The 27,010-nt window shown below is 43.7% G+C and overlaps 1 protein-coding gene across 1 annotated transcript in view; it reads right to left on the bottom strand.

The window, feature by feature from the left end:
• The window catches only part of LOC144769667 (uncharacterized), a 759,350-nt gene that overhangs the window by 105,882 nt on the left and 626,458 nt on the right, over nucleotides 1-27,010 (bottom strand). Inside the window, exons 29-31 of the mRNA XM_078653842.1 lie at nucleotides 18,124-18,256; nucleotides 11,936-11,997; nucleotides 11,551-11,628 (exon numbers count right to left, since the gene is read on the bottom strand). Coding sequence (XP_078509968.1) covers nucleotides 11,551-11,628; nucleotides 11,936-11,997; nucleotides 18,124-18,256 — 273 coding nt within the window. The remainder of the gene's footprint in view (nucleotides 1-11,550; nucleotides 11,629-11,935; nucleotides 11,998-18,123; nucleotides 18,257-27,010) is intronic.

The following is a 27,010-nucleotide window of genomic DNA, read 5'->3' as shown; positions in this document are numbered from 1 at the left end:
CATCAACTGTTGTTTTTACATTTGTCACCCCGAGTGGGACGGGTATGCTCAGACGAGAGTCCCGTGCTCTCCATGCCACTGGGATCAAGCTATCCAGGCTGATGAGGGCTGAAAGCCCGAAACCGGTCCTTGGATGCTTGGTTGCAGTCTAGCGAGGACCTGGCTTGGCCGTTCGGGCTGGACTGTTCCCATGGGGCACAGGGTCAAGACTGATATGCTTTTGGCTGGGTTCAAACTGGAATGGCATGGTGAGCAAAAAGAAATTATGGATTTCGGCCCAGATCTCTGTACTAGGGTGAATGTATGGCATTTGCTTTTGGCTGGGTTCAAACTGGAATGGCATGGTGAGCAAAAAGAAATTATGGATTTCGGCCCAGATCTCTGTACTAGGGTGAATGTATGGCATTTTTCTGCATTCTGTCCATCAACTGTTGTTTTTGCATTTGTCACCCAGAGTGGGACAGGTATGCTCAGACTTGAGTCCCGTGCTCTCCATGCCACTGGAATCAAGCTATCCAGGCTGATGAGGGTTGAAAGCCCGAAACCGATCCCTGGATGCTTGTTTCCAGTCCAGGGAGGACTTGGCTTGGCAGTTCGGGCTGGACTATTCCCGTGGGGCACAGGGTCAAGACTGATTTGCATTTGGCTGGGTTCAAACTGGAATGGCATGGTGAGCAAAAAAATGATGGATTTAGGACCAGATATCTGTACTGGGGTGAATGTATGAGATTGTTCTGAATTCTGTCCATCAACTGTTATTTTTGCATGTGTGCAGGAAGAGGCAAGGGAGTTGCAGAAAGAGTCAAGAGAGGTGCTAAAAGGGGGAAGAAGGGTGCAGAAAGAGGCAAGATAGGTGCAGTAAGAAGCAAGAGAGGTGCAGAAAGAAGCAAGAGAAGTACAGAAAGAAGCAACTGAGGTGCAGAAAGAGTGAAGGGGTATGGAAAGAAGCAAGAGATGTGCAGAAAGAAGAAACAGAGGTATAGAAAGAGGCAAGAGAAGTTTAGAAAGAGGGAGAAGAGGTACAGAAAGAGGGAACAGGTGTGCAGAAAGAGAGAAGAAGGGTGTCGAAAGAGGCAAGAGGGTTGTTGAAATTTACAAGAGCAGTGCAGAAAGAAGCAAGAGCAGTATAGTAGGAAGCAACAGAGGTACAGAAGGAGGAAAGAGGGGCACAGAAAGAGGCAAGAGAGGCGCACAAAGAGGGAAGAAGGGTACAGAAAGAGGCATTTGGGTACAGAAAGAAGCAAGAGAGGTACGAAAGAAGCAAGAGAAGTGCATAAAGAAGCAAAAGAGGAATAGAAAGAGGCAAGAGGGGTGCATAAATGGCAAGAACAGTACTGAAAGAACCAAGAGATGTGCAGGAAAAGGGAAGAAGGGTGCAGAAAGAGGCACAAGGGTTGCAGAAAGAAGCCAGAGAGGTGTAGAAAAAAGCAAGAGAAAGGCATAAGGAAGCAACAGAGATGCAGAAAGAGGCAGAAGGGTGGCAGAAAGAGAGAACAGATATTCAAAAGGAGAGAAGAGGGGCGCCGAATGAGGCAAGAGGGGTGTACATATTTGCAAGAGAAGTACATAAGGAAACAACTGCGGTGTAGAAATAGGCAAGAAAAGTGCAGAAAGAGGCACGAGAGTTGCAGAAACAGGCAAAGGAGGTGCAGAAATAGGGAACAGGGGTGCACAGAGGCATGAGAGATACAGAAAGAACCAACAGAAGTGCAGAAAGAGGCAAGGGGGTGTAGGCATGTGCAAGAGAGTAGCAGATAGAAGCAAGAGCAGTGCAGAAAGAACCAACAGAAGTGCAAAAAGAGGCAATAGGGGTGCAGAAAGAGGCAAAAGAAGTGCAGAAAAAGCAAAAAAAGATGCAGAAAGAAGGTGCAGAAAGAGAGGAGCAGAAAGAGGCAAGAGAGGTACATAGATAGGCACGAGGGGTGCAGAAAGTTGCTAGCGAGGTAAAGAATAAAGCAGGCGAAGTGCATAAAGAAGCAACAGAGGTGTAGAAAGAAGCAAGAGGGGTGCAGACTGAGGCAAGAGAGTTGCAGAAAGAGGGGTGCGGAAAGAGGAAAGACGGGTACAGCAATTTGCAAGGCACGTGCAGAAAGAAACAAGAACAGTACAGAAACAACCAAGAGAGGTGCAGAAAGAGGCAAGAGGGGTGCAGAAAAAGGCAAGGGAAGTGCAGAAAGAAGCAACAGAGGTGCAGAAAGAGACAAGAGAACTGTATAAAGAAGCAAGAGAGTTGCAGAAACAGGCACGAGAGGTGCAAAAAGAGGGAACAGGGATGCAGAAAGAGGGAACAGAGGTATAGAAATAGGGAAGAAGCGTGCACAAAGAGGCAGGAGGGGTTCAGAAAAAAGCAAGAGAAGTACTGAAAGAAGCAATAGAGGCGCAGAAAGAGGCAAGAGAGATGCAAAAAGAGGAAGAGAAGTGCAAAAAAGAAGCAACAGATGTGCAGAAGGAGGCAAGAGAACTGCAGAAAAGGGAAGAAAGGTGCAGAAAGAGGCAGGAGAGGTGCAAAAAGAGGCAAAAGGGGTACAGAAAGTGTTAAGAGGGGTACAGAAAGAAGCAAGCGCAGTATAGTAGGAAGCAACAGAGGTACAGAAGGAGGAAAGAGGGGCACAGAAAGAGGCAAGAGAGGCGCACAACGAGGGAAGAAGGGTACAGAAAGAGGCATTTGGGTACAGAAAGAAGCAAGAGAGGTACGGAAAGAAGCAAGAGAAGTGCATAAAGAAGCAAAAGAGGAATAGAAAGAGGCAAGAGGGGTGCATAAATGGCAAGAACAGTACTGAAAGAACCAAGAGATGTGCAGGAAAAGGGAAGAAGGGTGCAGAAAGAGGCACAAGGGTTGCAGAAAGAAGCCAGAGAGGTGTAGAAAAAAGCAAGAGAAAGGCATAAGGAAGCAACAGAGATGCAGAAAGAGGCAGAAGGGTGGCAGAAAGAGAGAACAGATATTCAGAAGGAGAGAAGAGGGGCGCCGAATGAGGCAAGAGGGGTGTACATATTTGCAAGAGAAGTACATAAGGAAACAACTGCGGTGTAGAAATAGGCAAGAAAAGTGCAGAAAGAGGCACGAGAGTTGCAGAAACAGGCAAAGGAGGTGCAGAAATAGGGAACAGGGGTGCACAGAGGCATGAGAGATACAGAAAGAACCAACAGAAGTGCAGAAAGAGGCAAGGGGGTGTAGGCATGTGCAAGAGAGTAGCAGATAGAAGCAAGAGCAGTGCAGAAAGAACCAACAGAAGTGCAAAAAGAGGCAATAGGGGTGCAGAAAGAGGCAAAAGAAGTGCAGAAAAAGCAAAAAAAGATGCAGAAAGAAGGTGCAGAAAGAGAGGAGCAGAAAGAGGCAAGAGAGGTACATAGATAGGCACGAGGGGTGCAGAAAGTTGCTAGCGAGGTAAAGAATAAAGCAGGCGAAGTGCATAAAGAAGCAACAGAGGTGTAGAAAGAAGCAAGAGGGGTGCAGACTGAGGCAAGAGAGTTGCAGAAAGAGGGGTGCGGAAAGAGGAAAGACGGGTACAGCAATTTGCAAGGCACGTGCAGAAAGAAACAAGAACAGTACAGAAACAACCAAGAGAGGTGCAGAAAGAGGCAAGAGGGGTGCAGAAAAAGGCAAGGGAAGTGCAGAAAGAAGCAACAGAGGTGCAGAAAGAGACAAGAGAACTGTATAAAGAAGCAAGAGAGTTGCAGAAACAGGCACGAGAGGTGCAAAAAGAGGGAACAGGGATGCAGAAAGAGGGAACAGAGGTATAGAAATAGGGAAGAAGCGTGCACAAAGAGGCAGGAGGGGTTCAGAAAAAAGCAAGAGAAGTACTGAAAGAAGCAATAGAGGCGCAGAAAGAGGCAAGAGAGATGCAAAAAGAGGAAGAGAAGTGCAAAAAAGAAGCAACAGATGTGCAGAAGGAGGCAAGAGAACTGCAGAAAAGGGAAGAAAGGTGCAGAAAGAGGCAGGAGAGGTGCAAAAAGAGGCAAAAGGGGTACAGAAAGTGTTAAGAGGGGTACAGAAAGAAGCAAGCGCAGTGCAGAAAGAACCAACAGAGGTGGAAACAGAGGCAAGAAAGTGTGTCTTGTAAAGCGCACTGCTACCCGCACCGCAGGCCTCGTAGCGCTATAGACCGCTGGGGAACCCGTCCTGGCTTTCCCTGTGAGATAGTTCCTCCTGGGAGTCTCCAAGGTGAAACCAGGCATCCCTGGCGTTTGTGGGGGGCCGTTGTGGAGATGAGGCAAGCTTAATGCCCAGAGTTACCGAGTGTGGTCCCTGGATTGAGTAGGCACCAAGGCGAGAATTATCGAGTCCGCTGATCATTTTAGGTCCGAGACACTGCCACGACAGGAATCGAACCCTGGTCCCAGCCCGTTCTCTGCTCTCGGGTCTGCCGCCTCTAACCAGTGAGCCACACCTCTCCACTCACGCAAGAGGGGTGTAGAAAGAGGTAGGAGAGGTACAAAAAGAGGCATGAGTTGCAGAAACAGGAAAAAGAGATGCAGAAGGAAGCAAGAGCAGTGCAGAAAGAACAAACAGAGGTTCAGAAGGAGGCAAGAGGGGTGCAGAAAGAAGCAGGCAGGATGCAGAAATTTGCAACAGAGGTGCAGAAAGAAGCAAGAGCAGTACAGAAAGATACAACAGAGGTGCAGAAAGAGGCAAGAGGGGTACAGAAAGAGGCAAGAAAAGTGCAGAAAGAAGCAAAAGAGTCACAGAAAGAGGCAAGAGAACTGCAGAAAAAGGGAAGAGAGTTGCAGAAACATGCAGGAGAGGTGAAAAAAGAGGCAAAAGAGGTACAGAAAGAGGTAAGAGGGGTGCAGAAAGAAGCAAGAGCAGTGCAGAAAGAACCAACAGAGGTGCAAAAAGAGGCAAAAGGGGTGCAGAAAGAGGTAGGAGGGGTACAGAAAGAGGCAACAGAGGTACAGAAGGAGGGAAGAGAACTGCACAAAGAGGCAAGAGAGTTGCAGAAACAGACACAAGAGGTGCAGAAAGAGGGTACAGGAGTGCAGACAGAGGTAAGAGAATTGCAGAAAGAGGGATGTAAAAAGAGGCAAGAGATGTTCAGAAAGAGTAGCAAGAAGTGCAGAAAGAAGCAAAAGAGGTTCGGAAAGAGGCTAGAGAGGTGCAGAAAGGCAAGGGATGTGCAGAAAGAGGCAAAAGGGGTACAGCAACAGGTAGAAGATGTACACAAAGAGGCAAGAGGGGTACAGAAAGAGGCAGGGGTGCAGAAAGAGGGAACGGGGTGCAGAAAGAGGCAAGAGAGGTGCAGAAAGAGAGAAGAGGTGTGCTGAAAGAAGCAAGAGGGGTGCAGAAAGAAGCAAGTGTGATGCAGAAAGGGGCAACAGAGGTGCAGAAAGAGGCAAGAGAAGTGCAGAAAGAGGCAGGAGAATTGCTGAAAGAAGCAACACAGGTGTAGAAAGGAGCAAGAAAATAGCAGAAAGAGGCGGTGCATAAAATGGCATGAGAACTGCAGAAAGAGGCAATATGAATGCAAAAAAAGGGGAGACGGGTGCAGAAAGAAGCACGAGATGCAAAAAGAAGCAGGAGAAGTGCAGAAAGAAGCAAGAGAGATACAGAAAGAGGGCAGATGAGTTCAGAAAGAGACAACAAGGGTGCAGAAAGAAGCAAGAGAGGTGCAGAGAGGCAAAAGAAGTGCATAAAGAAGCAACAGAGGTACAGAAGGACGGAAGACAACTACATAAAGAGGCAAGAAAGTTGCAGAAACAGGCAAACAAGGTGCAGAAAGAGGCAAGAAAGTTGCAGAAACAGGCAAACAAGGTACAGAAAGAAGCAAGAGAAGTACAGAAATAGGAAAGATGAGTGCAGAAAGTGAAAACAGGGGTGCAGACAGGGGTAAGAGAGGTACATAGAGTATGAAGAGGGGTGCAGAAAGAAGAAGGAGGGGTGCAGAAATTTGCAAGAGAGATGGAGGAAGAAGCAGGAACCATGCAAAAGAACCAACAGAAGTGCAGAAAGAGGCAAGAGTGGTGCAGAATGTGGCAAGAGAAGTGCAGAAAAAGACAAGAGAGTTGCACAAAGAGGGAAGAAGGGCGCAGAAAGAGGCAAGAGGGGTACAGGAAGAAGCAACAGAGGTGGGGAAAGAAGCAAGAGTAGTGCAGAAAGAAGAAACAGATGTGCAGAAAAAGGAAATAGAGGTGCAGAAAGAGGCAAAAGAAGTGCAGAAGAAAGCAACAGAGGTGCAGAAAGAGGCAAAAGAGGTGCAGAAACAGGCAGGAGAAGTGCAGAAAGAGAGATCAGGGGTACAGAAAGTGGCAAAAGAGGAGCAGAAAGAGGGAAGAAAGGTGCAGAAAGAGGCAAGAGGGGTACAGAAAGAAGGAAATGAGGTGTAGAAAGAGGTAACAGAGGTAAAGAAAGAGACAAGAGGTGCAGAAAGTAGAAGAGATGAGCAGAACGAGGAAAAAGAAGTGCAGAACAAGAATGAAAGGTATAGAAAGAAGCAACAGAAATGCAGAAAGATTCAAGAGAGAAGCAGAAATGAAGCAAGAGTGGTTTGCGCACCATTAGTACCAATTTAACACCCACATTTAGCAATAAGTAACAGGTAACCATTCCAGGTTTGCAAAGGGCCTTCCACCATGCTGTAACACTTGTTGCTGCATTTTTGGTAACGTTTGAGCCGTTTGAGCTAGAAGAAAACAAGTTATTACCTGTAACTTTAGTTCTCCAGTATTGGAAACCTTCATAGATTCCCATGCTTGAATCATTCCCCGTCGTCGCCATGGAGTACCCAGTAAATATAAAAATAGTAGTACAAATCACTACCAATTAGAAACTAGGCCTAGGCCCATCCTAGTTTTGTAACATCTCAACCTCTTTTTGTAAAGGAGACCAAATAAAATCAACAACCAGTCAGATTAGCCTCACCTTGTAGAACCTTCCTGAGAGAATCTCAGACTCTCAGATTTTCGTAGCCGTAGTGCCACATTATAACTATAAAATGCCGAAGGTCGAGTTTTCCCAGGGGAGGAGGGTGGGTTGCATGTGAATCTATGAAAGTTTCCAATACTGGAGAACTAAAGTTACAGGTAAGTAACTTGTTTTCTTACTCCAGTATTGGAACTTTCAAAGATTCCCCATGCTTGAATCGGAGTAGCTAGCAGTCATAGGCACATTTCTTTGTGTGTAAAAACAATTCAGCATGAATCAACAATGCATTAATATGAGTAAACCAACAAATATCCAGTAAATATCAGTTAAACTTTATCTATTCTCTTAGATAGTCTCAAAATTATAGTTAATAACATATTTGAATGCATTCAGAAATAAATCTCATATTAAAATCCAACAAAGAATGTGTGAAGAAAGGAAGGAGGGATGAAAGGGAAAGCTCACCGCTATTGAAATAGGTTCTGCAGGATTGCTTGGCCCAATGCCGTGTCGCTGCGCATCGAATATTCCAAGCAGTAATACCTTGTTCAGCTATGAGTGCTCTTCCAGTTTCTGCTCTGCAGATTTCCCAGATAGGCACCCCCGCAAAGAGGGCCGTAGAAGAAGAGATCGCCCTCGTGGAGTGAGCAGGGACTTTACCCTCAAGGGGTTTCCCTGCTGCTTGATGACAATATTTGATAGCGCTTGAAATCCAACATGCAATCCCATGCTTGGAAAGGGGAAATACTTTAAGAGGAGCACTATAAGCCACAAAAAGCTGAGGTTATTTTTCTGAAGTCCTCAGACAACGTTGAATATCCAACGAGTGAAGAGATCTTTCAGCCGGAGTTGTAGGCTGAGGGAAAAAATAATTAAGTATTACTGGTTCATTTAAGTGAAAGTCCAAAGGTACCTTTGGGATGAACTTGGGGTTGGTACGCAGTATAATCGTTTAATTCCTGAACTGAAAAAAGGGCTCTTGAGTAGTGGGTGCCTGTAACTCGATGATTCTTCTAGCAGAAGTCAAAGCCAGTAGAAGAGCCACCTTCCAAGAGAGGAATTGTATAGGTTCGAATGGATGCTTCATGAGCTGGGACAATACCAGGTTTAGGTGCCATAGTGGTGGAGGAGGTTTCACTGGAGGGAAAGCTCGAAAAAGGCCTTTCATATACTGTTTAACAATCCTTGCCGACCAGAGCGAAGGGCTAGAGGATGTCCTCCTGAATCAAGAAATGGCTGCGAGATTAACTTTAATAGATGAATGATCCAGACCTGCTTTTGCCAAAGAAAGAATGTAAGGAAGGATCTCTTGAGCCAAGGAAGAGAATGGGTGAACCCCCGAGACATGGCACCAGTGGCAAAACCTCTTCCATTTCAGCCTGTAAGTTTTGTTTGTACTCTGAGCATGAGCTTGAGAGAGAATGTCTCTACATTCCGCAGAGATCCTTACACCAAGAACTTCTCTGTACTCAGGAGCTACGCCGATAATTGCAGGGATCGAGGCTCCGGATGTAACACTTGGCCTTGGGACATTGTCAATAGAGATGGGATCGGCTGCAAAGGCACTGGATGCTCCCTGGATAGAAGAAGAAGCTCTGTGAACCAGTACTGGCGATGCCAAGCCGGCGCTAATAGAATCATCTTGCACGGCTCCATATTCAATTTCTTGAAAAGTCTTGGGATTAGTGGGATGGGCCTCCCTTAATAGCAGATGAGATCTTGTGCCGCCCTGCTTGTTGATGTAATGCATGGCGGTAGTATTGTCTGTCCTTATTAAGACTGATAAATTTGTTATCCTTGGGAGGAAAGCCTGCAAGGCCAGGCGAATCGCCCTAAGTTCCTGCAAATTGATGTGTAAACGACGTTGGTGATCCAACCTCAGCCCACTTATCTGGAGGTTCGGTAGGACCACTCCCCAGCCCTCCAGCGATGCCTCCGTTGTTATAATGTGAGGAGCTGGGGTGACCATGAATGAGAGACCTTGGGAAATGTTCTCCTCGCGAGTCCACCGTGAGGCAGCTTCTCTCATTGGAGCTGTCACCGTGATCACAACCTCGAAAGATCCATCCACCTGCCGCCACTGTAAGTCCAGCTGTTCTTGAAGAGGGTGCATTCATAACATGCAATGAGGAATCTGTGGTAGGCAGGATTAACTGGACCCCAGGAGAGACTTGTAGAGGCCAACTGAAAGTGACCTTCTATTTCGAAGCAGGTTGGCCATTGATTTTAGATTTGCTTGCCTTTCCACTGTAGGGAAAGCTTTGTTCTGAGACATGTCCAATACGGCTCCTAGGAATTTGGCCTTTCATGAAGGGTACCAATTTGATTTGTTTGCAGAGAGTGAAAGACCCAGGCTGTTGAACAGCTGTCACCGGAACTAGCATCTTTGTAAAGACCCTTGGAGCCGATCTGAGGCCGAAGGGAAGGACCATGAATTGAAAGTGGCTCTTTGCTGGTGTGAAGCGAAGGAACTTCCTATGGGATGGATGAATGGGAACATGGAAATATGCATCCTATAGATCTAAAGTGGCCATGAAATCTCCTGATTAGGGTGTGGCCAGCCTTAGACGGCCGGCAAACTGTCATGTGCACTTGAAGCAGCGCCACCACTCCTCCTCCTTCCTGCAGCAGTGTTGATGTGCCGGAATGGACGACTCCGCCCTCGGCTCAGGTGTAGGAAGTTGGTGAGTAAAAATACAAAAATATTATAGTTTGTTATTATTTTATTTTTAATTTTTCACTGCTCAAAAGCAGTGGGGCGACACTCCTCCGCCTTAGTCAAAGAGCGGCCGCTGTAATACTTTTTAGAGAGTATTCGAAATATGTGAATCCATACTTTGTTAAATGACCAGCAGTCTCCACCCCATGCAAATGGCAACTCTCAGGTGCAAAAATGGCATGGCACAAGACTAACAGACAACTGCATCAAAAGGGTTTCGCACAAGTTATTGAACCTGGTAAGAGTTATGTAACGGAGCACACACTTTCCAATATATGAGCATGGTCTACTAACACAATACCTTACTAATGTAGGCAGACTACAGGAACAATGAATGTGGAACTGAGGCACCATGAAGCTTTTGTACAGCAATATTATTTCCACAGCCTGGTAATGAGAGGCACCCCCCGCGTCTAGGGGAGGGGTGCCTTTAGTGGGATTTTAGTGCCGAGGGAACGGTTTCGTTTCCCTGAAAGTGGGCAAGGGGAGGGACGCCTGAAATGCGAGTAAAGAAGGAGGTGCATGGGCGATCCCTCCCCTTAGTTGATAAAATAGCTGGAAGCAAGGGAGTAGCCCTCTTTGTCCTCTCGCCTTGTGGAGTAGCCGGAAAGGCGCAGCGGGAACAGTTGCCCACCCACCCATCCCTAAGTTTTAGGTAGATTTGGCGGGGTCCCGGATAAGAGGAAAAGGCCCGGGGGACTTCTTTATGCGGAAGCTGCCTGACCTTTCAACAGGGAGGCAGTCATTAGGGCTCTGGGCTGGCGGGAGAGGGGGCCGTCCTGCTGGTGGTCCTGGACTCTCCGGCCCTACCCTAGTAGCCGGTGCTTGGATCAAGCAACATGGTATCTCATATGGACGAAGTGGTAAGGGGTTGGGTTGTGTCCTGCTGGTACAACACGCCTCAAGTGGATCTAGAGCTGACAAATTGTAAATACATGGTAACCTGTGGCGCAGATGGATACTGCGCCGCCTTATTTTCAGTAATGGTATTAAGTGGTAAGGGGTTGGGTTGTGTCCTGCTGGTACAACACGCCTCGAGTGGATCTAGAGCTGACGAATTGTAAATACATGGTAACCTGTGGTGCAGATGGATACTGCGCCTCCTTATGTTCAGTAATGGTATTTCAATGGTTAATAAAATTGGTTAAAAGTTGGAGGTTTAATAACAAATAAAGATGGTGTTATTGACAAGTAATAAAAGCTACGCAGTGAACACCAAGTTCGTGTAAAGTGTCTTTGTGGTGGGGGGGTGTGGTGGACGACTGGCACGGATATCCCCACTATGTAATCATGGACATTACATGACGTTTATGCGTGCTTCGTCTCGCACAAGAACGCCGTCCTCTTGTTTTCACTTTAACAACAATGGATGTTTGTTTTGCTTTCGATCATTTTTCTTTAAGTAGCACCAACATCTAAGGCGAAAACTGGGCGATGCAACTGATTTATTTACTGAATCACATGTAATTGTGGTAAAACATAATTAAGATGGATAACAACAACACAGAAACATGAAAAGCAATGACCCAAGGTTTTATTATTTTGCACAGTAAATCATTACTTATCTACTGGGTTAAAGAGCACACCAAAGGGCAAAAACACCGGGACTTTAGATGCTGCTGACACCTTTATGCATTAGCACCTTTGTTCCAGATTAGATCACTGCTACTACGATTCTTCAAGATTTTTAGGAAATCTGCTACCCCAGCTGAGGTATGCGCGTCAGTCACAAACTTAAATGCCTTTTATCTTTATTCTCTTTTACTCTTTTCCATTCTAAATATGCAAATAATGCACATTGTAAGGGCTTTAATTAATTGAACAATAAAGAACCATTCATTCATTCACAGAGTTGTCATTTATATATGAATGTAGTATTCGTGTAGGGCAAACCTAGCTCAAAGGCAGCCGATCATTGTGGTATTGCAAAGCACGCATACTCTAAACTATCTAGAGTTTAAAGGTTACATACCTCGTAATAGAGGCATTCCGGGTCAAAATCGTAGTCGTCCTCTGGACTAGAGGTGCTCTCTGACTGGCTGGGAGCATCCTAGAATAGAGGATAAAGTTAGTCTGAGAATGGAACTCATAGAAATACAGGCACAAGGACGTTGTAGCATTGGTGGCTAATACGTGGGTCTGGGGATACCGGGTCAAAATATGCGTGTTTTTTTTCCTTCGCGGTAAATAACGGGCCCAAATCTGCAAATATTTACCTCTGTACACATTTATTTAGCACGGCTTCTGGTGAGAAATATGTGCTAATCTTTAGTTCATAGTGTGGGTGCTGTCTGCTGGGACTGCAGGATGGCTAAGCAGGCATGCTCTAAACTATCTAGATTTCAAAGGTTACGTACCTTGTAATAGAGGCATTCTGGGTCAAAATCGTAGGGTTGCTTTCGGACTGGCTGGGAGCATCCTAGAATAGAGGATATAGTTAGTCTGACAAAGGAACTCATAGAAATAAAAGCATGAGGACATTGTAGCTGTGGTGGCTAATACGTAGGTCTGGAAATACCGGGTCAAAATCTGTGTGTTTTCCTTCCTACGGGGTAAATAACGGGCCCAAATCTGCAAATATTTACCTCTCCACACATTTACCACCTGTTTGGTTCAGGCAAAAAATATGTGCTAATCTTTAGGTCATAGTGCAGGTGCTGTCGGCTGGGTCTGTAGGATTGCTAAAGAGGCGAGGAGAGAGCATTGGCTGCCCCCCTCAACTCTTCCAGCACCTACAGAGTCTTCAAACTTTTTAAATTGGTCCCCCCAGGTGAAAAAATGCAATTCATCGGTCCTCCCCTCAGATTTTTTCACAAATATTCTATATACATATATTTTTTAAGTTTAAAGAAAGATTTATTAAAATCATGAAGGGAATACATTCATTGAAATACATATGACTACAACAATAGAGAATGAACAAATAAAAAGCAAAATCAATTAAACAAAACAAATGTATAATAAATATATAAGCGAGGGGGGTCGGGGGAGAAGGACTGAAATACACAAGAAACCACACTGCATAATGTCCGATTGCAAGTTTCAAGAAAAACTTTGAATTATGTTATCAACCAAAGTAATAGAATAAGGAAAAACATTACAGATAGGAAGGGAATCAAGGGGGTTTAAGAATTTCTTGAATTGCAGGTGAAAGTATGGGAAATCTTTTGGCAGAGTTCTCTAAAAGCTGAGTAATTGGTGACCACAATTCTTGTCGTTTCAAAACCAGAGACAAACATACATATATGCAGTATCTCATCTATAATTATAATAGACTGCATACCACCATGCTTTTGACGATAACTAAGTAAAATCTTTTTAACCACTTCCGCGCTAATGACAAAGCCAGCTCGTCATGGGCGTTACCTGCGCTGCGCGGATGACGAGCTGGCTTTGTCATAAACAAGCCATTTTTTTAAATCCAGCGCACAGCGGTAAATCGCGGTAGCGCGCAAGCGGTTAATGCTTAGTGATTTGTTGAAAAGCAACTGCCAATAAAAGGTCTATTGTATTGTATTGTAATTGTATTGTAATTGCATTTATATAGCGCTTACTACCCCTGACGAAGCGTCAAAGTGCTTTTTCGGCGGGTAGCACGCTACTCCGGGACCCACAGAGGATTAGTGTTGAATTAGTATAGTGAAACATGCTTTGACGCATGCTATTCAGGGAGCCTATAAAGGATTAGTGGTGAATTAATATGGTGAAATATGAGGTAATTTCAGTGGTGGATATTAGTCTGTTACTTTACATTAAATGAAACTTTAGCCCACACATCTAATACACTTCCTAGAAAAACATTTAAAATAGAGTAGGGTATATTTAAACAAAATATGGAATTAATCTGATCCCAAACTTGATGCGCGAAAGTGGACACATAGGAACAAGTAAAAAGTAAGGGCCCGATTCACAAAAGTAATCTGAGACAAAATCCTAACTTTATGACTTTCGGTATTCACAAAATGTATATAGGAGTACTAAAGTTAGGAATCCTAACGTTAGTACTGCTAAATGCATTTTTTCAATACCGAAACTCGTAAAGTTGGGATTTTGTCTCAGATTACTTCTAAGGTCAGCCTGTTGTGGAGTCCAACATGTATGTGGAGTATCGGAATGAATTCTATGAAGAAGAACCGGTGTTGTAAAAAAGTATTTTCTAATCATGATCCCAATCTGTTTCCATGTAGAGAGAGGTATGGTAACTTGAAGGTCAGCTTCCCAAGCAAGTTCGACTCGGGATTTATAACGATCACTAATAGTATGTTGGAGTAGGGACTATATGGAAGAGGCAATTTGATTTTTAAGCAGAAGATTAGTCAAATTGATGGAAGACGATGAGTTAAAAAGAGCAGCCAACTGAAAGGAATTGTATGCATGAAATATAACATTTTGAAAGAGCATGAATCTATGAGGAAAAGCAGATGATAAACCAAACAACGTAGAAGCCCTTGAGAAAGAAAAAAAAGAATCATTTTTATACAACTGTTCGTCCCAAAGTAGCCCTGTACTTCTCCAAGAGGGCCAATAAATAGATCTATTATTTAGTTGTTTCAAAGGATTATGCCAGATTGGAGAATCCCAAAAAGTTTCCAAGTTTATAATGTGACACAGAATGACTGAACTCAGCAATTTACTTGTATGGTGAGCAATCGGAGTACATATCTTCAGCGGCGTGCGCGTGAGCTTGATGATTTCAGAAAAAGAAAACAGAAAGAAAACCTCTTGTTCTAAGTCAACCCATAATGGAGTGAATAAAGAAGAGGAAGTAATCCAATGAGCAGATTGCTTTAAAAGAAATGCTTTTGGTAATTAGCAAAATCCAGACAATTCAAACCTCCCTCTTCTTTGGCTCGCTTCAATTTAGATAGGGACATACGAGATTTTGTTGTTATTCTAAAGAAAAGAGGATAAGATAGGGTACAGTTTCCAATAAGATTTAAACTGGATATTTAACGGAATTTTAGAAAAAGTAAATAAGATAAAAGGGAATTAACATCGTTTTAATTGTATCCAGCCTGCCCCACCAAGATAAGTGCAAAGGATGCCATCTAGAAGTTAGGGAAGTAACTTTCTGAATGCACGCATCTAAGTTGATAGAAACTGAAGTAGCATGAGAGGGTGTGAATTGAAAACCTGGGTATTTAATTTGATTACGTGTCCATATAAAGTTGAAGGAAGAGAAGTCATGTTTAAAAGTAAGTTAATTTAAAGGTGACATTTTGCATTTTTCGGTATTTAATTTATAGCCAGAGACCAAGTTATAAGATACAGCCTCTTCTGAGAAGGCATGAAGAGAGGATTGAGGTTAAGACATAAATATTAGGATGTCATCTGCATATGAAGCTGTTGAGCATTGCAGGAAAACCCATTGCTAGAAGGATTTTGTCTAATCATGGACAAGAAAGACTCAAGTGCAAAATAAAGAGAAATGCAGTTACGGGACTACCCTGCTTAACTCCTCTGCCCAAAAGAAAAAAAAAGCAGAAATAAGATCAATAGCGCAAATGGCAGCTTGTGGGGATGAGTATAGGAGGGAGATCAAGTTACTAATTTTAGGGCCTAAACCAAACCAATGATGAACATGAAATAATAAAGACCAGTTCACCCTGCCAAAGGCCTTTTCAGCATCTAAAGCAATGTCTACCAAGGGTTCATGGAAGTCAGCAGCCATCGATATAACATCAAAGAACAGATGAGTATAATGTGATAGGTATCGTCCTGAGACAAACCCTGATTGTTCCTTCCCAAGAAGATTAGGCAGAAGAGGCTGCAGTCTGGTTGCCAGGGCCTTGGCAAAATTGTTATAATCTAAATTGACCAAAGAGATGGGTCTGTAATTTTTGCTCTAACGTAAATCTTTACCATCTTTCAGGATAAGACAAATAAGTGCTTCGAGAAAAGAAGCAGAAGACATGCAGCAATCAGAAAAAGATTTGATTAAAGTGAGTAATTTGGGTAAAAGAATATGAGAGTAATGAATATAAAATTCTGTGGTAAAGCCATCGGGCCCAGGGGCATTATCTTTTTTAGGGAAAGCATAGCAAGATGTAACTCTGAAAGCGATAGTTCCGTTTCCAAAGAAGAAAAATCTATATGAGAAAAATTTGATTTTTCAATAGAGGAAAGATAATATAGAATGTCTTGATCTGAAGTTAAATATTCAGGTGTATATAAAGTGGCATCAAATGAGCTGAATTGGTTCAAAATGTCTGGGTGAAGAGAGTGCGTGTGACCAAAATTATCTGTATTAGATTCAATAAATAGCTTGTTTTGTTTAATTTTAAGATAATTTGCTAGCAACTTGCCAGCTTTATTTTGGCCTCCATAATATTTGGAACCACATTTAATAAGATAAGAGGAGGCAAGCTCAGGGGAAACTTTATTAAAAGATAATTTAGCTGCAATAAGGTGTTGTAAAGACTTCAGTGTGCGAGATTTGTAATAAATATGGTTAAGTACAAAGGTGGTTCTGTTGGGTAAGGCAAATCACTTTGAAAATGCTGATTAATGCAAAACAAAAGTATGAAAAACTCTCTGAGACACCTATGCAATGAGATAATGAATCCTCAAGTAAAATCGATTTCTTAAAGCCAAGGGGTAGTTTGTAATGAATATATATTGCAATTCAATCATGTTACATTATGACAATCAAACATAAGTGAAAGAATTGTGACAATTGGTGACAAGTGCTTGGTGCATGAAGTAATATGCAGTGAGATCAAGAATTATATACATATATACAATTATGTACAGGGGTATAGTAGGCCAGAATACATTTCACATCCAAGGAACCATAGCATTTATTTCAAAGATCCTGGAGTTTCTGGGCCATAGGTGAGCATCGACGTTTCGACCCTAATGCGCCCCAGTTGGTGGTCGCCCAGCAACGGACCTTCCAGCCGTGCACGCCGCTTTGACTTGGAGCAAGCAGCCTTCCCCACCACCTAGAGAAGGATCTCCAGACTTCCACGGAGACCGGATCTGACCGATTGGCCCAGGATCAGGCAGAGACCCTCCTCCTGACCTCCATACTGCCAACCCCCACCCCTATTGTCTTGATAAAGACCTGACGCGACCACCAACTGGGGCGCATTAGGGTCGAAACGTCGACGCTCACCTATGGCCCAGAAACTCCAGGATCCTTGAAATAAATGCTATGGTTCCTTGGATGTGAAATGTATTCTGGCCTACTATACCCCTGTACATAATTGTATATATGTATATAATTCTTGATCTCACTGCATATTACTTCATGCACCAAGCACTTGTCACCAATTGTCACAATTCTTTCACTTATGTTTGATTGTTATAATGTAACATGATTGAATTGCAATATATATTCATTACAAACTACCCCTTGGCTTTAAGAAATTGATTTTGCTTGAGGATTCATTATCTCATTGCATAGGTGTCTCAGAGAGTTTTTCATACTTTTGTTTTGCATTAACCAGCATTTTCAAAGTGATTTGTCTTACCCAACAGAACCACCTTTGTACTTAACCACTATCACCCAGGTTCTGAGGGATACAGGGTTACCCCTTTTTGTGTAATAAATATGTTCAAGACTTTTGATGTTCTGAAGTAATGTTTTAGAAAGAGTATGGGAAGGTTTCCTATTCTTGGAGACAACATTTATGATAAAATCTGGGGCCGAAGCATTAAAAGCATCCCAAATGGTACAAAAGGGAATAGTACAGAAAGATTTTAATGAAAAAATTCATGGAAAAAGGAAGTGAAGGAGGATGCAAAATCAGTGTCCAACAAAAGAGAGTTATTGAGTCCCCATTGTTTAGGACAGTTGTGTGTAGGTAAAACATCAAGCTGAACTGACACTTTGCTGTGACTGGAGATTAGAATAGTACCAATCTGTGCACTATGTGAAGATTGAATAAGATGATGAAAGAGAAAAATAAGACCTATCCTTGACTGGGTATGATGGAATGGAGACAAATAAGTGTATTCCGTCAAGAAAGGATTGCATAATTACTAGGGCATCCGTCAGGTGGCATTGACAGACAGCATGAGCAAATGTTTTTTGTGTTTTATTGGGGATATAATGAGCTGAAGAGTGAGTATCTACAATGGGATCAAAACAATCATTACAGTCCACAGCCCGTATTAAATTGTCATCTGAATGCTGCAATAGTTTCAGAGCAACAGTAGACCAAAACTGGCAATCAGGAGCAGTAGGACCATACACATTAAACTAAATAATAGAAACTTTGTTGATAGATAGTGCAAGTAATAACCATCTCCATCCCAAGAAACAACTGTCAAGAATATTGCAAAGAAGCAGTGTAATAAGTACAATCAGACATATCCTTAAAAAAGTGAAAAATCAACACATAATTAATGGGAAAAAAGAAATGCAGTAAAGGCAAAAAAACAAAGATATCTAACCATAGGCAAAATACAGAATATGAAAAAAAGAAAGTCAGAGCAAGTATAATAAATGAAATAGGGGAAAGAGGGAGAAAAGTTTGAAGTATAAGAAGAGGAAGGAATGAAGAAAGAAGAATATGAAAATAATAATAATCATACATACATAAACGGTTGATGAAGACGGGGGAGGGGCATGGGAAGGGACGGAGCGGCAAGACTCCAGAGGAAGGACAGGCATATGAAGGGCAGTAATATAAGTGACTGGAGACTGGAACATGAAACAAGATGAAACACTCCTGTAGGAAAAAAAGGTTATAATTAGTAGGATACAGCAAGTAGTTACCAGGAACATCTCAAATGTTGCAACAGGAATCAAAAACATCCATTAACAATGAAAATACATCTATATAATACAGCTGCATACATCATACAAGATAACAATGAATAAGATGCTGAAAGAGGCAAAAAGAACAAAACAATGTAGTATCATTTGTACAAGAAAGAGGATGTGGTAACATCCATGGTCTCTGCTCTTTGACCATCAAGAAATTCCTTCAAGCGAGATGGATCCTCATAGGCAGTAGTTTTATTGTTGAGGCATGGATGAAATAGTCCAAATCGAGCTTCAAGAGCACGAAGCATCGGGTGCATTCTTAGGAACTCATAATGTTGATCCGCTGAAGCTTTGGCATAATCTTGAGAGAGGACTAAATCATGTCCAGACCAAGATATACATTTAAATTGCTTGGCAGCGGTAATGACCTGCATTAGCTCTGTATACTCTAGAAAATACAGGATGACTCCCCGAGGTTTCCTAAATATGGTTGGAGTTTTAGGAAGATGTCCAAGTATATGAGCTTGTTGGATGGTAAAAGAGGCACCTTCTGGAAGACCTAAAACCTGTGGCAGGAAAGTTTTGAAAAAAGATGTAGGATTGGTACCCTCCATGCCCTCAGGCAAACCATAAATACTAAGGTTGTTCCTCCGACTGCAATTTTCCAAATCCTCAACCTGTCTACGCAGACTAGGTAACGTTGCTGAAGAAGAATAACCTTAGGTGGAGTGTCTTTGAACTCACAGATTTGATGCTCTACAGTAGAAATGTGCTCCATCATAAGATTCCATCTTTCTGAAAGATTCCGTGTTCTAATATTTGTTTCATCCATAAAGTGGCGTAAAGCTCTTATTTCCTCTAAAAGCAGATCTAAAGAGAAACTAGTAGGAGACTTTTAGGGCTACGCCAAATCTTTTTTGAGCCTTTTAGGTGTAGCTTTGCTGGTAACAGGCTGAACCCTCCATTTTGAAAGAACTGCGAAGCGCCGAAGCAGATCTAGAAAACTTGCCTGAAGAAAGTCACATAAAACACTTTCTTTATTGTAGTGTAGTTAATATATTCCCAATAGGCTCTGCGCATTGGAATAATATATCCTATAGATGTGACGTAGGACTTATGTCTACTAGGTCTCTATCGAATATATCAGACTCAATTGTGACTGCGAGCCAGCTCAGAGGTCACTAGAAACTTTCTAGAATAAACAATTGGGGCACAGGGTCAAGACTGATTTGCTTTTGGCTGGGTTCAAACTGGAATGGCATGGTGAGCAAAAAAAATGATGGATTTAGGCCCAGATATCTGTACTGGGGTGAATGTATGACATTGTTCTGCATTCTGTCCATCAACTATTGTTTTTGCATTTGTCTACCCGAGTGGGACGGGTAGGCTCAGACGTGAGTCCTGTGCTCTCCATGCCACTGGAATCAAGCTATCCAGGCTTATGAGGGCTGAAAGCCCGAAATCGGTCCTTGGATGCTTGTTTCCAGTACAGGGAGGACCTGGCTTGGTAGTTCGGGCTGGACTGTTCCCATGGGGCACAGGGTCAAGACTGATTTGCATATGGCTGGTTTCAAACTGGAATGGCATGGTTAGCAAAAAGAAATGATGGATTGCGGCCCAGATCTCTGTACTAGGGCGAATGTATGGCATTGTTCTGCATTCTGTCCATCAACTGTTGTTTTTGCATTTGTCACCCAGAGTGGGACAGGTATGCTCAGACTTGAGTCCCGTGCTCTCCATGCCACTGGAATCAAGCTATCCAGGCTGATGAGGGTTGAAAGCCCGAAACCGATCCCTGGATGCTTGTTTCCAGTCCAGGGAGGACTTGGCTTGGCAGTTCGGGCTGGACTATTCCCGTGGGGCACAGGGTCAAGACTGATTTGCATTTGGCTGGGTTCAAACTGGAATGGCATGGTGAGCAAAAAAATGATGGATTTAGGACCAGATCTCTGTACTGGGGTGAATGTATGAGATTGTTCTGAATTCTGTCCATCAACTGTTATTTTTGCATGTGTGCAGGAAGAGGCAAGGGAGTTGCAGAAAGAGGCAAGAGAGGTGCTAAAAGGGGGAAGAAGGGTGCAGAAAGAGGCAAGATAGGTGCAGTAAGAAGCAAGAGAGGTGCAGAAAGAAGCAAGAGAAGTACAGAAAGAAGCAACAGAGGTGCAGAAAGATGGAAGGGGTATGGAAAGAAGCAAGAGATGTGCAGAAAGAAGAAACAGAGGTGTAGAAAGAGGCAAGAGAAGTTTAGAAAGAGGGAGAAGAGGTACAAAAAGAGGGAACAGGTGTGCAGAAAGAGAAAAGAAGGGTGTCGAAAGAGGCAAGAGGGTTGTTGAAATTTACAAGAGCAGTGCAGAAAGAAGCAAGAGCAGTATAGTAGGAAGCAACAGAGGTACAGAAGGAGGCAAGAGGGGCACAGAAAGAGGCAAGAGAGGCGCACAAAGAGGGAAGAAGGGTACAGAAAGAGGCAAGTTGGGTACAGAAAGAAGCAAGAGAGGTAGAGAAAGAAGCAAGAGAAGTGCATAAAGAAGTAAAAGAGGAATAGAAAGAGGCAAGAGGGGTGCATAAATGGCAAGAACAGTACTGAAAGAACCAAGAGATGTGCAGGAAAAGGGAAGAAGGGTGCAGAAAGAGGCACAAGGGGTGCAGAAAGAAGCCAGAGAGGTGTAGAAAAAAGCAAGAGAAATGCATAAGGAAGCAACAGAGGTGCAGAAAGAGGCAGAAGGGTGGCAGAAAGAGAGAACAGATATTCAGAAGGAGAGAAGAGGGGTGCCGAATGAGGCAAGAGGGGTGTACATATTTGCAAGAGAAGTACATAAGGAAGCAACTGCGGTGTAGAAATAGGCAAGAAAAGTGCAGAAAGAGGCACGAGAGTTGCAGAAACAGGCAAAGGAGGTGCAGAAAGAGGGAACAGGGGTGCACAGAGGCATGAGAGATACAGAAAGAACCAACAGAAGTGCAGAAAGAGGCAATAGGGGTGCAGAAAGAGGCAAAAGAAGTGCAGAAAAAGCAAAAAAAGATGCAGAAAGAACGTGCAGAAAGAGAGGAGCAGAAAGAGGCAAGAGAGGTACATACATAGGCACGAGGGGTGCAGAAAGTTACTAGCGAGGTATAGAATAAAGCAGGCGAAGTGCATAAAGAAGCAACAGAGGTGTAGAAAGAAGCAAGAGGGGTGCAGACTGAGGCAAGAGAGTTGCAGAAAGAGGGGAGAGGGATGCAGAAAGAGGAAAGACGGGTACAGCAATTTGCAAGGCACGTGCAGAAAGAAACAAGAACAGTACAGAAACAACCAAGAGAGGTGCAGAAAGAGGCAAGAGGGGTGCAGAAAAAGGCAAGGGAAGTGCAGAAAGAAGCAACAGAGGTGCAGAAAGAGACAAGAGAACTGTATTAAGAAGCAAGAGAGTTGCAGAAACAGGCACGAGATGTGCAAAAAGAGGGAACAGGGATGCAGAAAGAGGGAAGAGAGGTATAGAAATAGGGAAGAAGCGTGCAGAAAGAGGCAGGAGGGGTTCAGAAAAAAGCAAGAGAAGTACTGAAAGAAGCAATAGAGGCGCAGAAAGAGGCAAGAGAGATGCAAAAAGAGGAAGAGAAGTGCATAAAAGAAGCAACAGATGTGCAGAAGGAGGCAAGAGAACTGCAGAAAAGGGAAGAAAGGTGCAGAAAGAGGCAGGAGAGGTGCAAAAAGAGGCAAAGGGGGTACAGAAAGTGTTAAGAGGGGTACAGAAAGAAGCAAGCGCAGTGCAGAAAGAACCAACAGAGGTGGAAACAGAGGCAAGAGGGGTGTAGAAAGAGGTAGGAGAGGTACAAAAAGAGGCATGAGTTGCAGAAACAGGAAAAAGAGATGCAGAAGGAAGCAAGAGCAGTGCAGAAAGAACAAACAGAGGTTCAGAAGGAGGCAAGAGGGGTGCAGAAAGAAGCAGGCAGGATGCAGAAATTTGCAACAGAGGTGCAGAAAGAAGCAAGAGCAGTACAGAAAGATACAACAGAGGTGCAGAAAGAGGCAAGAGGGGTACAGAAAGAGGCAAGAAAAGTGCAGAAAGAAGCAAAAGAGTCACAGAAAAAGGCAAGAGAGTTGCAGAAACATGCAGGAGAGGTGAAAAAAGTGGCAAAAGAGGAACAGAAAGAGGTAAGAGGGGTGCAGAAAGAAGCAAGAGCAGTGCAGAAAGAACCAACAGAGGTGCAAAAAGAGGAAAAAGGAGTGCAGAAAGAGGTAGGAGGGGTACAGAAAGAGGCAACAGAGGTACAGAAGGAGGGAAGAGAACTGCACAAAGAGGCAAGAGAGTTGCAGAAACAGACACAAGAGGTGCAGAAAGAGGGTACAGGAGTGCAGACAGAGGTAAGAGAATTGCAGAAAGAGGGATGTAAAAAGAGGCAAGAGATGTTCAGAAAGAGTAGCAAGAAGTGCAGAAAGAAGCAAAAGAGGTTCGGAAAGAGGCTAGAGAGGTGCAGAAAGGCAAGGAATGTGCAGAAAGAGGCAAAATGGGTACAGCAACAGGTAGGAGATGTACACAAAGAGGCAAGAGGGGTACAGAAAGAGGCAGGGGGTGCAGAAAAAAGGAAAAGAAGTACAGAAAGAGGCAAGAGAGGTTCAGAAACTGGCAGGAAAGGTGCAGAAAGAGGGAACAGGGGTGCAGAAAGAGGCAAGAGAGGTGCAGAAAGAGAGAAGAGGTGCTGAAAGAAGCAATAGGGGTGCAGAAAGAAGCAAGTGTGATGCAGAAAGGGGCAACAGAGGTGCAGAAAGAGGCAAGAGAAGTGCAGAAAGAGGCAGGAGAATTGCTGAAAGAAGCAACACAGGTGTAGAAAGGAGCAAGAAAATAGCAGAAAGAGGCAAGTGATGTGCAAAAAGAGGATAGGGCGGTGCATAAATGGCATGAGAACTGCAGAAAGAGGCAATATGAATGCAAAAAAAGGGGAGACGGGTGCAGAAAGAAGCACGAGATGCAAAAAGAAGCAGGAGAAGTGCAGAAAGAAGCAAGAGAGATGCAGAAAGAAGGCAGATGAGTTCAGAAAGAGACAACAGGGGTGCAGAAAGAAGCAAGAGAGGTGCAGAGAGGCAAAAGAAGTGCATAAAGAAGCAACAGAGGTACAGAAGGACGGAAGACAACTGCATAAAGAGGCAAGAAAGTTGCAGAAACAGGCAAACAAGGTGCAGAAAGAGGCAAGAAAGTTGCAGAAACAGGCAAACAAGGTGCAGAAAGAAGCAAGAGAAGTACATAAATAGGAAAGATGAGTGCAGAAAGTGAAAACAGGGGTGCAGACAGGGGTAAGAGAGGTACATAGAGTATGAAGAGGGGTGCAGAAAGAAGAAGGAGGGGTGCAGAAATTTGCAAGAGAGATGGAGAAAGTAGCAGGAACCGTGCAAAAGAACCAACAGAAGTGCAGAAAGAGGCAAGAGTGGTGCAGAAAGTGGCAAGAGAAGTGCAGAAAAAGACAAGAGAGTTGCACAAAGAGGGAAGAAGGGCGCAGAAAGAGGCAAGAATGGTGCAGAAAGAAGCAACAGAGGTGGGGAAAGAAGCAAGAGTAGTGCAGAAAGAAGCAACAGATGTGCAAAAAAAGGAAATAGAGGTGCAGAAAGAGGCAACAGAAGTGCAGAAGAAAGCAACAGAGGTGCAGAAAGAGGCAAAAGAGGTGCAGAAACAGGCAGGAGAAGTGCAGAAAGAGGGATCAGGGGTACAGAAAGAGGCAAAAGAGGAGCAGAAAGAGGGAAGAAAGGTGCAGAAAGAGGCAAGAGGGGTACAGAAAGAAGGAAATGAGGTGTAGAAAGAGGTAACAAAGGTGAAGAAAGAGACAAGAGGTGCAGAAAGTAGAAGAGATGAGCAGAACGAGGAAAAAGAAGTGCAGAACAAGAATGAAAGGTATAGAAAGAAGCAACAGAAATGCAGAAAGATTCAAGAGATAAGCAGAAATGAAGCAAGAGTGGTTTGCGCACCTTTAGTACCAATTTAACACCCACATTTAGCAATAAGTAACAGGTAACCATTCCAGGTTTGCAAAGGGCCTTCCACCATGCTGTAACACTTGTCGCTGCATTTTTGGTAACGTTTGAGCCGTTTGAGCTAGAAGAAAACAAGTTATTACCTGTAACTTTAGTTCTCCAGTATTGGAAACCTTCATAGATTCCCATGCTTGAATCATTCCCCGTCGTCGAGATGGAGTACCCAGTAAATATAAAAATAGTAGTACAAATCACTACAAATCAGAAACTAGGCCTAGGCCCATCCTAGTTTTGTAACATCTCCACCTCTTTTTGTAAAGGAGACCAAATAAAATCAACAACCAGTCAGATTAGCCTCACCTTGTAGAACCTTCCTGAGAGAATCTCAGACTCTCAGATTTTCGTAGCCGTAGTGCCACATTATAACTATAAAATGCCGAAGGTCGAGTTTTCCCAGGGGAGGAGGGTGGGTTGCATGTGAATCTATGAAAGTTTCCAATACTGGAGAAGTAAAGTTACAGGTAAGTAACTTGTTTTCTTACTCCAGTATTGGAACTTTCAAAGATTCCCCATGCTTGAATCGGAGTAGCTAGCAGTCATAAGCACATTTCTTTGTGTGTAAAAACAATTCAGCATGAATCAACAATGCATTAATATGAGTAAACCAACAAATATCCAGTAAATATCAGTTAAACTTTATCTATTCTCTTAGATAGTCTCAAAATTATAGTTAATAACATATTTGAATGCATTCAGAAATAAATCTCATATTAAAATCCAACAAAGAATGTGTGAAGAAAGGAAGGAGGGATGAAAGGGAAAGCTCACCGCTATTGAAATAGGTTCTGCAGGATTGCTTGGCCCAATGCCGTGTCGCTGCGCATCGAATAATCCAAGCAGTAATACCTTGTTCAGCTATGAGTGCTCTTCCAGTTTCTGCTCTGCAGATTTCCCAGATAGGCACCCCCGCAAAGAGGGCCGTAGAAGAAGAGATCGCCCTCGTGGAGTGAGCAGGGACTTTACCCTCAAGGGGTTTCCCTGCTGCTTGATGACAATATTTGATAGCGCTTGAAATCCAACATGCAATCCCATGCTTGGAAAGGGGAAATACTTTAAAAGGAGCACTATAAGCCACAAAAAGCTGAGGTTATTTTTCTGAAGTCCTCAGACAACGTTGAATATACAACGAGTGAAGAGATCTTTCAGCCGGAGTTGTAGGCTGAGGGAAAAAAGAATTAAGTATTACTAGTTCATTTAAGTGAAAGTCCAAAGGTACCTTTGGGATGAACTTGGGGTTGGTACGCAGTATAATCGTTTAATTCCTGAACTGAAAAAAGGGCTCTTGAGTAGTGGGTGCCTGTAACTCGATGATTCTTCTAGCAGAAGTCAAAGCCAGTAGAAGAGCCACCTTCCAAGAGAGGAATTGTATAGGTTCGAATGGATGCATCATGAGCTGGGACAATACCAGGTTTAGGTGCCATAGTGGTGGAGGAGGTTTCACTGGAGGGAAAGCTCGAAAAAGGCCTTTCATATACTGTTTAACAATCCTTGCCGACCAGAGCGAAGGCCTAGAGGATGTCCTCCTGAATCAAGAAATGGCTGCGAGATTAACTTTAATAGATGAATGATCCAGACCTGCTTTTGCCAAAGAAAGAATGTAAGGAAGGATCTCTTGAGCCAAGGAAGAGAATGGGTGAACCCCCGAGACATGGCACCAGTGGCAAAACCTCTTCCATTTCAGCCTGTAAGTTTTGTTTGTACTCTGAGCATGAGCTTGAGAGAGAATGTCTCTACATTCCACAGAGATCCTTACACCAAGAACTTCTCTGTACTCAGGAGCTACGCCGATAATTGCAGGGATCGAGGATCCGGAGGTAACACTTGGCCTTGGGACATTGTCAATAGAGATGGGATCGGCTGCAAAGGCACTGGATGCTCCCTGGATAGAAGAAGAAGCTCTGTGACCCAGTACTGGCGATGCCAAGCCGGCGCTAATAGAATCATCTTGCACGGCTCCATATTCAATTTCTTGAAAAGTCTTGGGATTAGTGGGATGGGCCTCCCTTAATAGCAGATGAGATCTTGTGCCGCCCTGCTTGTTGATGTAATGCATGGCGGTAGTATTGTCTGTCCTTATTAAGACTGATAAATTTGTGATCCTTGGGAGGAAAGCCTGCAAGGCCAGGCGAATCGCCCTAAGTTCCTGCAAATTGATGTGTAAACGACGTTGGTGATCCAACCTCAGCCCACTTATCTGGAGGTTCGGTAGGACCACTCCCCAGCCCTCCAGCGATGCCTCCGTTGTTATAATGTGAGGAGCTGGGGTGACCATGAATGAGAGACCTTGGGAAATGTTCTCCTCGCGAGTCCACCGTGAGGCAGCTTCTCTCATTGGAGCTGTCACAGTGATCACAACCTCGAAAGATCCATCCACCTGCCGCCACTGTAAGTCCAGCTGTTCTTGAAGAGGGTGCATTCATAACATGCAATGAGGAATCTGTGGTAGGCAGGATGAACTGGACCCCAGGAGAGACTTGTAGAGGCCAACTGAAAGTGACCTTATATTTCGAAGCAGGTTGGCCATTGATTTTAGATTTGCTTGCCTTTCCACTGTAGGGAAAGCTTTGTTCTGAGACATGTCCAATACGGCTCCTAGGAATTTGGCCTTTCATGAAGGGTACCAATTTGATTTGTTTGCAGAGAGTGAAAGACCCAGGCTGTTGAACAGCTGTCACCGGAACTAGCATCTTTGTAAAGACCCTTGGAGCCGATCTGAGGCCGAAG

The sequence above is a fragment of the Lissotriton helveticus genome, chromosome 7, assembly GCF_964261635.1.
Source record: "Lissotriton helveticus chromosome 7, aLisHel1.1, whole genome shotgun sequence".
Classification (NCBI taxonomy): domain Eukaryota; kingdom Metazoa; phylum Chordata; class Amphibia; order Caudata; family Salamandridae; genus Lissotriton; species Lissotriton helveticus.
Note: the sequence above shows the minus strand (reverse complement) of the source record. Positions and strands in the feature narration are given on the sequence as shown.